General features: G+C 31.5%; 2 protein-coding genes across 2 annotated transcripts; both read left to right on the top strand.

Moving 5' to 3' along the window:
• The first annotated feature begins 85 nt into the window (after window positions 1-85).
• Window positions 86-3878, top strand: LOC118070702 (SCY1-like protein 2). Its single transcript, XM_035089478.1, has 4 exons — window positions 86-987; window positions 1641-2667; window positions 2735-3101; window positions 3186-3878. The coding sequence occupies exons 1-4, from the start codon at window positions 325-327 to the stop codon at window positions 3703-3705; spliced, it is 2577 nt and encodes an 858-aa protein (XP_034945369.1). The 5' UTR covers window positions 86-324; the 3' UTR covers window positions 3706-3878.
• Window positions 3879-3993: 115 nt separating this feature from the next.
• ApepP (Aminopeptidase P) lies at window positions 3994-7980 on the top strand. Its single transcript, XM_035089479.1, has 6 exons — window positions 3994-4340; window positions 4426-5580; window positions 5670-5996; window positions 6079-6209; window positions 7455-7630; window positions 7720-7980. Exons 2-6 carry the CDS (start codon window positions 4451-4453, stop codon window positions 7840-7842), a joined length of 1887 nt encoding a protein of 628 aa, XP_034945370.1. The 5' UTR covers window positions 3994-4340; window positions 4426-4450; the 3' UTR covers window positions 7843-7980.
• The last annotated feature ends 6995 nt before the right edge of the window (window positions 7981-14975 follow it).

Genomic DNA, 14975 nt, shown 5'->3' with positions numbered 1-14975 from the left:
CATCTGATGATATATCAGAGAAGCTAGTGTTTCTACGAAGATAAAAAAGTTTTCTTGATTTTCAACTGTATTTAATCTGTCAGTGGTGGTGCAAGTAGATGATTCATCATTGACAAACTTTCATTTCTTCGTGTACAGTAGTCAAAAAATCACAATATTGAATAATTAATTAATTCAAATACCATTAGATTTTTAAAATTATACGTAAAAAAGTCAGCTAACCCCAAAAATGTTGTGAATTTAATCAATAGTGAGTGCTAAGTGCTGCTCTCTTTCCTTCCAATTGAAAGGTTATATTAGACAAGGGCAATTTTCACTCCAAAAATGGATGTATTAAATAAACTTCGAAATACTGTGAGCAATACAATCAGTAACACAGTTAATAGTACTGCTTATGGATTATCTCAGTTATCTAATGTTTTACCTGGCAATGCTGTTACGAGAGAGTTTGAAATAACAGCTCATATAGCCAGTGCAGGTCCTGGACTTCTTTGGAAAGTTTATAGTGGATATAAAAAATCCACTAAACAATCTGCTGCAATATTTGTTTTTGAAAAAAGATTGCTTGATAGGTGGTCGAATAAATCTGAAAGAGAAGCTGTTTTGGAAGCATTAAAAAGAGGTGTAACTCAGCTCACTAAACTACGACATCCACAAATATTAACAGTTCAACATCCCCTTGAAGAATCACGAGACAGTCTTGCATTTGCTACAGAACCAGTGTTTTCCAGTTTGGCTAATGTTCTTGGCAACCTTGAAAACGTTCCTCAACCTATTCCAAAAATTTTGAAAGACTATAAGTTGCTTGATGTGGAGATTAGATATGGCTTACTCCAACTTGGAGAAGGGCTTGAGTTTCTTCATAATGATGTCAAGCTTTTACATAGAAATATTTGCCCCGAGTCTATTATCATTAACAAGAATGGAGCTTGGAAAATATGTGGTTTTGATTTCTGTGCTTTGAATCAAAATCCACACGATAAAGAGGTAAACAATCTTTTTTTAAGTCTATTGATGTTCATACAGGTTTGGAAAGAAAAACTTGTTTGTGTATATTTTTCTAAGAATATATAACATAAAAATAGAATAAAAGATTAATTTAATTTCTTTTCATCTCAAAATATTGTAATATGTCAAACATACTTCATTTTACGAAGAAAAAAAAATTAGATTCAAGCTGAAATTGGATTAGCTGTTGTTGATCTTATCAGACCATTAAATGTCTTGGAATTGTCATGTTCAAGCATTCATCTGTATGAAGGACATTAATAGAGTCAGATAGGTCACGGAACTTATTAACTGTCTACATTATTATGGTGGTAGGTAGTTGCAAAGAATACCTGAATGTTAATATGTTGCAATAGAATGGTATTTGCTAACACACTCAGATCTATCATTAGATTATTACGAGTAGTAGCATAAAACGTTATTAAAAAAAGTTTATCGTGAATTTATTTCTAATAGCTTATTCCATTCAAGCTCTTTTCATACTGAATAAAATAAATGAGATATAATTACAAAAACCGTAAGAAATCTTTAATTTATAATAATTATAAAGCTCTACAAACCTGTATGATATCATCAATCTTAAATCAATGCAAAATAAACAGTCATTTCAATGATATTTTTTTTAATAACAGCCATCCTGGTCATACACAGAGTATGACCCAAGTATTCCATCAGTAGGCCAACCTCACCTTGATTATCAAGCACCAGAATGTATTGTAGCGGGAAGTTGTAATCCTTCAAGTGATATATTTTCATTAGGAATGCTTAGTTACGTTCTCTACTCACCGGGGAATCGTCCTATCCACGAAAGTCATGGAGATGCATCTAAATGTCGTCGGTTTTTAACTGACTTTAAATCATCAATGCTTACTTCAAAACTTAATCCAATTCCAGAAGGATTTCGTGACACTGTTAAATTGATGTTAAGCAACAATCCGGAATTAAGGCCTGATGCTTCTCAATTTATAAAAATAGAATACTTTATGGACATTGGTGTCAAGACTTTGAATTATTTAGATAAATTATTCCAATGGGATAATTTGCAGAAATCTCAATTTTATAAAGGATTACCTAAAGTTATGATGCAGTTACCTCATCGAGTGGTACTTCATCGAGTTCTCCCATGTCTCTACAAAGAATTTGTCAATGCTCCAATGATTCCATTTGTCCTACCAAGTATTTTACAAGTTGTAGAAGCATGCACTGTGGAAGAATTTTCAGAAAATATTTTGCCAAATTTAAAACCAGTTCTTGCAATGGAAGAACCACCACAAATAAGTCTTGTATTAATGCAACGTATTGACTTACTTCTGAAATTATGCTCAGCTGATGTCATAAAAACAGATATTGTGCCAATGCTTACTAGGGCATTAGATTCACGTATGGAACAACTTCAAGAACTTTGTCTTGCTGCATTGCCATCGATCGCTATGCTAATAGAGAGTCCAATCATGAAAAATGCTATTCTTCCAAGGATAAAAAAAATTTGCCTTAAAGGTCCAGGAAATACAAGTAGTCTCAGTGTACGTGTTAATTGTCTTCTCTGTCTAGCTAAGATGCTGGAACATCTAGATCGGTGGCTAGTACTTGATCAAATCTTACCTCTTCTCCAAGAAATTCCTCATGCTGGCGAACCGGCCATTTTAATGGCTATCATTGGTATTAAATTTTTTTATCATTATAAGGTTTTAAAATTACTTTTCATTAATTTATTATTATTTTTCAGGAATTTATAAAATGGTATTAACCCATAGTAAATTAGGAATCAGTAAAGAAATACTAGCAACAAAAGTATTACCATTTTTATTGCCTTTGTGCATTGAACAAAACTTGAGTCCATCTCAGTTTGAAACCTTAGCTTCTTTAGTAAATCATATGGTAAACCGAGTAACATCAGAACATCGAGAAGCCTTACGACAGCTTGATGCAGTTCGCCGTGAAGCACAGCAACTTGACGATGCGTTGAAAGAAACAACAAACTCGTCAGCGGTTGATGTTCTAAATGATGTCTTTCCAAGGAATGATTCATCGTCTTCTTTAGCATGTACGCCAGTCAGAGACAGCAAAGGATTAACATTAGAAGAAAAACATCGGTATAAATTCTATTTAAATTAATTTAAATCATGTTTTTTTATTTAAAAAAAAAACGAATACTAAATTGATTGAAAATGTTTCAGGCTAGCACAACAGCAAGAAACAAGTCATCGTTTGCAAAAGCAACCTATGTTGACTCCAAAAGCTGTGCCGACACCGAAAAAAATAGAACCTACTGATCTAACCAACACTTTGTTGGAAAATAATTTAAGTCAGTTAAATTTATCGGCAACTAAAGCCACTCCCAATTATTCCAACTTAACATGGAATACTAATGTAAATCAAAGTCAGTGGAAAAATGTTAATTCGTCGTCACCAATGTCATTAACAAAATCACCATCGAATACCGCGATGAATTGGAATACAAATGGAATAAATTCACCAATCAATTGTGTACCTCAAATGACTTCACCGATCAATCAAATGCCTAATTGGAACAATACAAAACCGTTAAATGTAATGAATCAAAATAATGGAGGAACTTTTGGGATGGGCAATTTAAATGCTACACTGATGCCAATGAATTTAGATTCATCGATGAATAATCAACAGAAAAAACCTGCTAGTCTGTCTACTCAAGACATCATTGATTTTCTTAGCTAATAAAAAACAGCATTAATTTTTATTGTTTACTTGAATTTATTTTAAGCGATCAACATACTGTCTACGATCATCATTAATCTCGAAAAATTATATTTCAATAATTATTCACTATCAATCTATTTTAATGCAATCACTAAATTTGTACATAGATGATAAAAAGAACGTTATAAAAATTAATAAATATTTATAAAAGATAGTTATATTTTTCTGTTGACAAATGATGTATTTATAAGATAAGAATCGTTGCTTTTATCGATTGAGTTTAACAGCACAACTTTTGCTATACTCCACACGGTGCCAATACTATCTGTCACGATCGTATCAGTGGTTATCCACGGGTAGTTTATATTTGGAAGTACTTGACACTGACAGAAACAAAAATAATTATCGTAAAAGTCAGTACTGAGTGAAACAAGTGTGTTTGTCATTTGCATGACTTGAAATTTAATTCAATGTAACTTTCAAATTTATGCCTACATTTTGTAAAGGTTAAACATTGTGACTGAACTATTTCAAGTACTAGAGATTATTTTGCTACTTCTATTTAATAACCGATAAGCATCTCTGCTTATTTCTCCTTACAAGTAAATAAGTTATCAATTGTGATAAAATTCTTTTATATAACTTCAAAGCAGGTAAATCAAATGATACAAGTAACTTAAATTTTTTTTTATAATTATTTATTTATAATTACAATAATTGAATTTAAATATTTTATAGATTAGTTTTTGAAATATTCATAAACATGGCAAGAACTGGAGCTATGAAATTAGCAAGACTTCGTGAACTCATGGCAGCTGTTCAAGTTGGCAAGGAAAAAGGAATTCAGGCGTTAATTGTTGGTTCTGAGGACGCTCATCTATCAGAATACATAACAGATCGGGATAAACGACGTCATTATATTTCCGGATTCCAAGGATCACTTGGTACAGCAATAATTACTGCTGAACATGCTCTACTTTGGACAGACGGAAGGTATTATGCTCAAGCTGAGGCTGAATTTGATCCACCTGATGCTTGGACATTGATGAAAGAGGGAACTATCGGTACACCTACTCAAGAAGAATGGTTAATATCCAATCTTCCGCCGAAATCTACTGTTGGTGCTGACCCTAACTTGATGAGTTACGCTGTTTGGATACCACTTCAAAATGCACTTAATGCTGCCGGACATTATTTAATGCCACTTTATGAGAATTTAATTGATAAACTTTGGGGAGATGAACAACCACCAGAAGTTTTGAATCCTATCGTTCCTCAATTAATTAAATACACAGGAAAAACAGCAGGTGAAAAATTAACACAGTGTCGAAAAGCAATGAGAAAAAATCGAGCCGGTGCTCTTGTGATTACTACCTTAGATGAAGTTGCGTATCTATTAAATTTACGTGGATCTGATATACCTTATAATCCGGTATTTTTCGCATACGTAGTAATTACACTTACGGAATTTCATATATTTGTAAACAAATCTCGACTTACCGCTGAGGCGGAACAGCAACTTATTGATGAAGGTGTTGATGCCATATATCATCCGTATGAAGACGTGAGATCATTTTTGAAACAACTTACACTCAGTAATTTATTTAACTCTGGCAATGAAAAAGAAATTGAACGTATTTGGATTCATAGCAATACGAGTTATGCTTTGCATACCGAATGCAATGACATTCAAAGACATATTTCTATAACTCCAGTGAGATTAATGCAAGTTATAAAGAACGATGTTGAAATAGAGAATATGAAGAAAGCACATACAAGAGACTCAGCTGCGCTCGTTAAATATTTTGCTTGGCTTGAAGATAAAGTCAAAAGTAAATGTAATCCTCCCATCACAGAAATATCTGGTGCCGATCAGTTAGAGAAGTTTAGAAGGTATAAAATATTTTGATTTATTATCGATATTTTTCAACAGCCTCATTATACTTCCATAGTTGATTTCTAATTACTTTAAATGATTTCAGAGAGCAAGAAAACTTTATCGGTTTAAGTTTCCCAACAATTTCATCAGTTGGACCTCATGGTGCTATAATTCATTATCTGCCTTCACCCAAAACTGATGTACCCATTACAGACCAAGAGATTTATCTTTGTGACTCAGGAGCACAATATTATGATGGAACTACTGATGTTACTCGAACATTTCATTTTGGTACTCCAACAAACTTCCAACGAGAAGCATTTACTCGTGTGTTCAAAGGACAAACTGCCATTGCCACTGCCAAATTTCCAACGTTGATAAAAGGAAATTATTTAGACGTGTTAGCAAGAAAGAGTTTATGGGATGTTGGGTAAGAGTAATAACAATAAAATTTCAATTGTCAACTAAAATTTGTCGTAAAGAAGTCAATAAAATATATCATTTTCCCTCAGACTTCATTACCTTCATGGCACTGGACATGGAGTTGGCAATTACTTGAACGTTCATGAGTTTCCTACTGCGATTTCATGGCGCCCTTATCCAGATGACCCAGGTTTACAACCGGGAGCATTTTTATCTAACGGTAAAGAGTGACATTTATTATTTAAAATATCTATAGACATCACATGATCAACATTTGTTATAGACTTTGATTATAATCCTCCCGTGTAAGGATATTCTAGGCTAACAAGTTGTTGTAAATTTTCATAAAATCCATGAGTTGAAGAGAATGAAATCTAATGAAATTCAAAAAGTTAAGACAACTTATGACATTAATATTTATATAAATCATCTTTTTAATCAGAATCTCTTATATATATTCAATCGAGTTGAAATAGAAATAAAATAAAACAAGTTGTGTATCAAGTAATTAATACTTTGTGATAATTTTAATATTTTAAATAGGACATATTAAACTTTGATTTATAAACGACAAGAATTGCTAGTGATATAATAACAGTACTCGAAGCATATTATAACATTGAGCTTAATTATAGAGTATAAAGATTTTATTTTTTATAGTATTAATATTTTTTTAGGTAAAGTTTTATTTATAAAGTAGTCTTATATCTAGAAGACTTCTAATGTAACTTGATTTTTTGAGGTTTGAATTTGTTGCCTGATATTTTTAGTTGTCGATATATTTAAAAACCGATAATTAAAATATTGAAGGTCGCATTTAACTTATAATGAGCTTCAATTTTTGAATATTGTTCATTAACAGAAATCGATCTATCATAACTTCATTAAAATTGAGTAATTTATGCTGTAATAAATAGTAGGCTTTCATGTTGACGATTGATTACAGTTCATTATTCATTTCATAGGTTTATTGAATCATCGCAGATACAGTTGAGATGATAATTTTTTACTTTCAGCAGCTTACGATGCTTCTTAAAAAATTAAAAAGTATTCGGTGATTCGTACTAATCTTAAATATAGATTATTTAATATCTTTTTTTGATGATTAAATTTCTTTACTCCCTTCTAGAAGGTAAATGTAATTTCCTCTAAAATATTTAATATAATGTTCCATAAATGAATTGAAGTGGAAATGAAAGATGAATTGTAAGTGACAAACTTTATTTCATTTCCATTTCTTCATTATAAACGAGAAATCTTTTTTACGTAACACATCCACACGATTTATCGTTGCCATGTGATTTTTTAATAATCCTTTTATATTTTAATGATTTCCTCCTAATTATATTTTTTAATGGTTTGAAAATGAAATAAAAATTATTTTTTTGCATTTCAATCTTTATCATGTGTCAGAAAACAAGTCGTATGAATCATCATCGATAAAAAAAAATTTAATTTGTTACAGAACCTGGATTTTATGAGGATGGAAGTTTTGGAATACGTTTAGAAAACATTCAATTTGTCGTTAAAGCTGAAACCCCATACAATCACAGAGATATAGGATTCCTAGCATTCGAGACTGTTACTTTTGTACCGATTCAAACAGCTCTCTTAGACATTAACTTGTTAACTGATCAAGAGGTAAGGTTTCATGAAAAATAACGGAAAATTGAGACCACCCATAGTATAATATTTTGATAGTTTTTTGATGTCTTTCGTTTTGTTTATAGATTGAATACTTAAATACTTATCACGCCAAGTGTTTAGAAGTACTTCGACCTCTCCTCCAAGGAGAAGAAAATGCTCAAGCTCTGAAATGGTTGGAAAAAGAGACTCAACCAATCACGAGATAGTAAGACACAACAGGGTAAATAAACATTTAAAATTTATTTCTTTATTTGCAAATTACTTTGTATCGAGTGTGTTTGAGGGTCTGAATAAAAATGTGAAAGATTGGAAATAAATGATTAATAAAAAGATAATTAATTTTATTTTATATTCATTTATCTTTGAACTTAGTTGAGTAAATATTAAGTAGTTAAGCAATAAATTTTTTTTAAAATTATGCAAGAGTAAATAAATTCATTATTTATCGTTATATCATATGTTGTATATCATATAAAATACTAATCAGAATTTCTAGAATAAACTTTACACCCCCGCATTCAACAAGACATGAATGGAAAGATGAAATTGCCTTCCATTGCCCACTTTCATTCGTTAACCAATTTAATCCATTTAAATAATATGTTACAGCTAATAACCATATAATCTGTATTAAATACTAGCTTTATCGAGATTAAATCAGATTATTTTAAATTAGAGATCAATATTGAAAGAAGTCAATACCTAGGATCATATTTGAATCCAGGAATATTTTAGTAGATCAATAACTTACTCAAAATACTGAAAAAACTGGATCAGTTTTATGTATTATGAATTTATATATGTTATAAACACTTCATTTTATTATAATAATATAATTTTTTTTAAATAATTAGTGAGATACACATAACTTATTGATCCGAAAGAATTATAAAATATAATTAGAGTATTGATATGATTTTTTTAAATGACAATTTTATCTGATTTATTCATATATGAATTCTTATCAGACTGCTATTTTCATTGTGACTTTTTGAAAATGCGCCAAATTAAACATTAGTATGTATTTATTATTATACTAACAAGACAAACCAGTGTTTACAATGCATATATATTTACAAGATCTTTATTTAAATTTGTATCATACAGGGAAATAATTTTTTCTAAAATAAATTCTCTTGAATATTAAGTAGCTTTTTAAATCGTTAAATAATTTTCTACCATTATAATGAGCTCGTGACATTATTAAAATGTGATTTGTGATGTTGAACGTGGTATTAGTTTTATCACAATGGAAATTAAAGAGAAAGTTATTGATATATTAAATATTCAATTATATACCGGATAATGATTTTCAATTTTCATTCATTGATTTTGTAAGCTTCCTAGTTGCATGACTGAAAAAATGCATCGTAATGGTTAGTATTAAATATGATAAACAAGTGACAGCTTCAATTAGATTTGGAACAGCCCTACACAATTGAATCATTGCTTACCTTTAGAGGAGTGATTAGCATATATCATCTTATGACATTAAGCTGTTATTAATACCGTTATGAATGTAAAGAAAAATCGTTGGGCGGGTATATTTTTATATGATTGGTAATAAATAATTGAACGGTATAGGAAGCATAACATTCTGTAATCGATGTAAACTTTTAGCAGTAGTGGGAATTTAATTACTGTGTGGTGTAAACAGATCGATGATGAGAAGGCGCTAGTGGATAAGCTGTTTAGAAGTTTTTTATGTATTTAAATGATGTTTCAGCTGATTTTAATATTAGTGGAGTTTTATTTTTAGAGTTGGAATTATTTTTATCGTGAGAATCAGTAGTTTTTTGGATAAAAATAATATTTCATTAAATGAATATAACATTACTAAGATCAATATCAAATATTTTTTTATTTTTCTATGAATTTTTATTTATTAAGAAAACATTAGATTCCTTCCTTACAACATATTTAGAATATTTATTGTTAATAATATTTAATGATTTTTCTTTTTATACATTAACTTTTATTTATATCTCACTCTTTAATATTTATTATTACATGCAGTATCAATGAAAAATTACAATTTAATTCAATAATTAATTTATTGATCTGTTTTTTTATATAATAAATTAAATCTCCACTGATAAAAAAAAAAGAATTTAAAAATATTGATTAGTAAAGATTTATTCATTAAATGCACTTTTACCATAAATAGCTGTAAAGTATTTTTAGTTTTCTATCGATTGCAAAATATTATTTAAGACAAGTAAAATATTTATGCAAATTGAACAGATCAATTTGTAACAACCAAAAAAAAAAAATTTGTAAGCAATTTAATTTTGCAATCCTCGTAAATTTATTGTTTTTCCAATGGTGTAATAAATTTCTTCTATTTAATATATACAATTTAAGTTAGATGAATTACATAACTGAACTAAATGAATAAATAATTAGTATTTATCTATTAATCACCGAGATATTAAATTACTTATCAATGTCGACGTAAATGGATTAAAACCGACACGAAACAAGATTGTCAACGAAATCGAACGGTGTGACGTAATAGTCCTGCCACATTTAGTATCGTTAATTCATCGTCATGAAAAAAATCGAATTGATTTTAGCATTTACAGTTTGTATACAAAGAGAAGATTTAAATAGAAAAAACTCATTCTATCGCGTATATTGTTTTTTTTTGTTATTTTAATTATCAATTATTTTCACTTTTTAATGTCATATCAGCCTGGGGCGACATAAATCACAAATGAATAAATAAAAATAAAGTACAAACCCTACAACTCGAGGTTCTTCACCTTATTATGATAATTTATGCTAATAAAGAATGGAAGAAGGAGAAAAAGATGTAGAGGAATTTTTTAAAGACTTAAAATAGACATTTAATGGTTATCTTCTTACAGTTAATTTCTACTAAAATAATCCATGAATATTTGTCCTGACTCGTGCGCACGCGGCACGCCATTGCATTTTATGAATGAAACGAATGGTCTTGAGTGTGAATGAAACGAGCGTCAAGTCTTTTGGGCACGCATCGGTGAAAGTTTGTGATTAAACGTATAGTCATATTATACAGTTTGTGTTTGCGAGCATTCAACCATAAACATTTCTCTTTTCGCAAATATATTTTATGGCATTTACTTACAGCCACATAATCACCGCATAAATATACATATCAATTGGTGATCAGTATTTAAAGAAATGAAAAAAAAAGAACGATACCTTTCACTTATTATATATTTGTTAATTAATGATTAAGATTTGTAATAAACTAAAGAATCAAGGGTGCAGTATATATCAACATATAGGCAATAACCTCCCACTTGTTATGTGCTCACACTTCTCTCAACAAGTCAGTCAGTTTATGAATGAATGTGGGAATGAATGGCAATGGAAGTATCTGTGTACTTTAAACACCGGCACTATTTCGTACTCACGTCAAAAGCCCATAATAAAAACTAAATAAACAAGCGTATGACGTATTAAATGTAAACGTAGAGATAAAAGGGTCCTGAAGAGAGAAAAAGGGGTTGGCGGTGAATGCGTTCAACGATTGTGGTTATCGGGGTAGCGGTTGGTGACGGTCAAGGGCACTAGCGTCGTGACGTCACGCGGCGCTGCAATGACGCAACTCGGTCGCCAAGGGCAACCCGGCTGATAGCTGGTCGCATGGCAACCCCCACACAAACGCGTCTCTTCCATCACACACGTGTCGTTTCTCAATGAAATCAACCCCCTCACTTCTCCACTCCCCATCTTCCTCCCTTTACCCCTCATTGCGCGCAAGGGTATTGAATCTCAACAACCCTGCTCTTGATCTTTAAACAACAGCGCATGAATACAATACACGTCGATTTTGACCTGCCGGGGGTTGATCTTTCACGACCCTCTGATATTTCATGGTCGCGTGGGTGATTTTTCAAGGGCTTTTTTCCTTGATTTATAAACTCAAAATATTATCACTCCGGTAAATAGAGGAACTTGATATAAATAATGTATATATGTAGAGTTTGGTGGCATGTAGAAGAGGAATGTGGGTGGATAAACTTTCTCTTTCCCGCTTCAGAGAAATCTCATAAATACAAACGTTAGAAGGAATTAATTGGATTAAGCGGGATTTGTCGTGTATAAGAGACTTGGTAACAATTGGAATAATGCAATCAGACTCGTTGATCAATAGGAAATAATGAGAATGATGGGGTAAGTGGGAATAGGATAGCAGAAGTGTCAGAGACATTGATCGGTGTGGAGAGACAAAACAACGTAGGCTGGAATAGTATAATTATTATAAGGAATAAGGATATGTCAAAGGTAAAGACACCAAGGGGATAATATAACTGAAGAGTATTTCTCTCTCTTTAGTTTGACTAAATATGTTGAGGTGGTATATACCAATGTATCTGTTACCGCGAGCAAAACAGCAACAGGTTTAATCGCATTGGGGTGTGGCAGACTCGAGCTCTGGATGACTGGCCGCTCGACGTGGACTACTCGCGCCGGGTACATAAGATCGATGCGACAGGAAGGAATAAAAGTTGATACCTCGTGTCCAGCCTTTAGATTACCGGATAAAGGTGTCTTCAATCACCTCTGAGAGATTTACCAATCGTTGACATACTCTTTTTTCTTACATTTTACACTTTATTTATCCTTATGTATTATACTTACATGTACATGTATCCTTTTGTTTATCTCTTTTCGTCCAGCGTTTCGATAACACAGCATATATGTGCATGTCTCGCCAATCGATTACTTATATTTGTTCCCTTCAGCCAAACAATTTTTTTTCAACCAACGTCTCGCCAGAGAAGCGCCAATACGTTACTGTCAATTACGCTATCTCAGCCCGCAAGGCCGATCAGAATTTATCGATTTTACATCGGAAACTAGAATCAAATATCTACTTTTGTGTGTCTGTGTGTCTTGTACATATACATGCTCATATATTTGTGTATATTACACGTTTGGCTGTACGTGTCATATAAAAAATACGTATAGATTTTTTTCATTATTTTTTTTTTTTCAATCCCTATATGTATATGTCTCCAGAGAGGCAGCTTCGCAAAGCTGCGGTTTCTCGCGTGACGAATAAAATTTTATTTTTCTCCCGCGAGTTCTTGCACACGATACACGACGACGACGACGGTGAGGTAGAGTGAGAGAGAAAGAGGGAGGGAGAAGACACGAAGGAACCGTGGGTGGCGAGACTGAGCGAGACCACTTTGAAGGAGTGAGAAGTCGATAAAAGGAAAGAGGGAGGTGAGCAAAGGAGGAGAGGAAAGTTAAAAGAGAAGGTGGTGGTGATACGAGATGGTGGGAGAGGCTGTGTCGTGATACAGCACGAGTGCAAGTGAGATGGTATGACAAGGTGCGAGGTGCAGAGGAGACCTCATCTCGGTCCTGGGCCTATTTATAGACATGCTCTCACAGCCTCACTCCTGCCCACTTCTTGTACTGTCTCTCTTATAAGTACACCTATGAATACCATTATACATTGTTCAATACGAAGCCTAAAGTCATTCACAATCATGTCGAAATGATGATCATGACAATGTTACAAAGGTATCTTATTAATAATTAATTGTTGTCAATTATCAATGAGAAATCACTTTTGATAATTAATCGGTGATACGTGGCAACGTTGATTTACTTGCCAGGTATTCGCATTCTGTACTTACACGTTACATTCAAATATTCATACATATTTGAATCTCAACTTGACGCACTTTCTTCGACTCAAGAACGAGTTTCGTGGATGAAAGAAGAATAATAAAAGGTAAAAGACAGAAATACGATGGTGCAGCTATGCAAAGGCTCTCCTCTCTGGTATTATTGCTTCTTTTCTCTCATGAGGACGACGCATCCGAATGATGCGGCGCCAGTCGCGGGAGACAAAGTGAGATCGAATGAAATTAAATTCGATTCAATTGACGCCGAGTTGTAGGATAAGAAGAGAGCACAAGTTCTTTCAATGACTTGGAAAATAATTTAATTGAAGCCGAATTAACTGACCAACTGAATTAACAGCTATCGATTTTGTTCACAAGACATCTAGCATTAAATATTTAATCAAATCATTTAGATATACATTTATTTTTCATTCAATTGGAACTAATAAAATTTTATCAGGATAATAAATAATAAATATTAATTAAAGGTATTCATGATAATAAATAAAAACCATTTTTTTTTTTGTCAATCAATGTTAACGTGTATTTTTTTTGTTAATAGTTATTGTATAACGTAAACGTTCAATGTTCGATGAACGACGACTGGAAATACAGGTAGAATTTTATGTGCATTGCACTTGAAAAAAAAAAAAAAACAACATGTGTATACAATAACATTACAATTTATTTAATTTTAATTTATCTAAGCAATAAAGATAATAATAATTTTATAAAAAAGTATTCTCTGGTAAAGGGAAACAGTGAGAGGAAGAATATATGCAAATAGAGAACGAAACTAGCGATAGGGAATGAGTTAAACTTGATAATTTTTCATCTTCTCAATACACACGATTTTTGTGCAATATTAAAAATATATTGCACATAAAAATTTATTTTTCTTTATAATCTTTAATTATCATAATTCGTTAAATTTTTTCTAAATTAATTAATACTTCATTCCCACACGCCAAGAAACAGTTCCCTTTTTTTTTTTTTTAATAAAAATACTCATTCTATATCAACAATATATACACATATTATAATTTAAAATATATGTATGCATTTTTAGCAACGTGTGCTTAAGTGTGTGCATGCATGGGCGCTTAAAAACCCATGACTTGAGTACGAACAAACACGCGTTGTGTTAATAAATAGAGCAACATATACATATAATATTAATTTCTCGTTTTAATCATATGTATACACATTACACATATGTATAATAGTATATTATAATATTATAGACGAAACATGTGTGTGTGTGTGTGTGACACTAGTTAGTGGTGTGTCATGAACAACTATTATTAGATTTCGAAAAAATATGGACTTAATGAATGTTAGAATATTAGACAAAATTTGGCGCTTTTTACCGTGTTTGCAGCCAGTTACACATATACTATGTATACATATAATACGCTGCATATTTACATATTTACAACAAAATAATTTCATTTAATAACGATAAATCACCATCGATAATTTATAATTACATAGTCGTTATCATTATTTATATTTAAATTTTTTATAGAATTTTTTTATTTAATTGTTTATTTATATATAACTTATTTTAAACCTTCTTTTAATAATAATTATTAATTTATTCTTAAGTGTTCTTCTCTCACAATTTATGTCGAAGGGGTTTTCTGGCGGTTAACGAGTCATTAACTCGGCACAAAATCCTTGAGATTGGATTTCGGAGTTGC

Source organism: Chelonus insularis, unplaced genomic scaffold, assembly GCF_013357705.1.
Source record: "Chelonus insularis isolate UGA/USDA-ARS -01 unplaced genomic scaffold, ASM1335770v1 contig_66_pilon, whole genome shotgun sequence".
Classification (NCBI taxonomy): Eukaryota; Metazoa; Arthropoda; class Insecta; order Hymenoptera; family Braconidae; genus Chelonus; species Chelonus insularis.
Note: the sequence above shows the minus strand (reverse complement) of the source record. Positions and strands in the feature narration are given on the sequence as shown.

Excerpts from the sequence above, each read along its gene's own strand:
- LOC118070702 (XM_035089478.1), top strand. The coding sequence starts at position 325 with ATGGATGTATTAAATAAACTTCGAAATACTGTGAGCAATACAATCAGT. Across the intron at positions 988-1,640 it reads AAAATCCACACGATAAAGAG|CCATCCTGGTCATACACAGA; the intron begins GTAAACAATCTT and ends TTTTAATAACAG. Across the intron at positions 2,668-2,734 it reads CATTTTAATGGCTATCATTG|GAATTTATAAAATGGTATTA; the intron begins GTATTAAATTTT and ends ATTATTTTTCAG.
- ApepP (XM_035089479.1), top strand. The coding sequence starts at position 4,451 with ATGGCAAGAACTGGAGCTATGAAATTAGCAAGACTTCGTGAACTCATG. Across the intron at positions 5,581-5,669 it reads CAGTTAGAGAAGTTTAGAAG|AGAGCAAGAAAACTTTATCG; the intron begins GTATAAAATATT and ends AAATGATTTCAG. Across the intron at positions 6,210-7,454 it reads GGGAGCATTTTTATCTAACG|AACCTGGATTTTATGAGGAT; the intron begins GTAAAGAGTGAC and ends AATTTGTTACAG.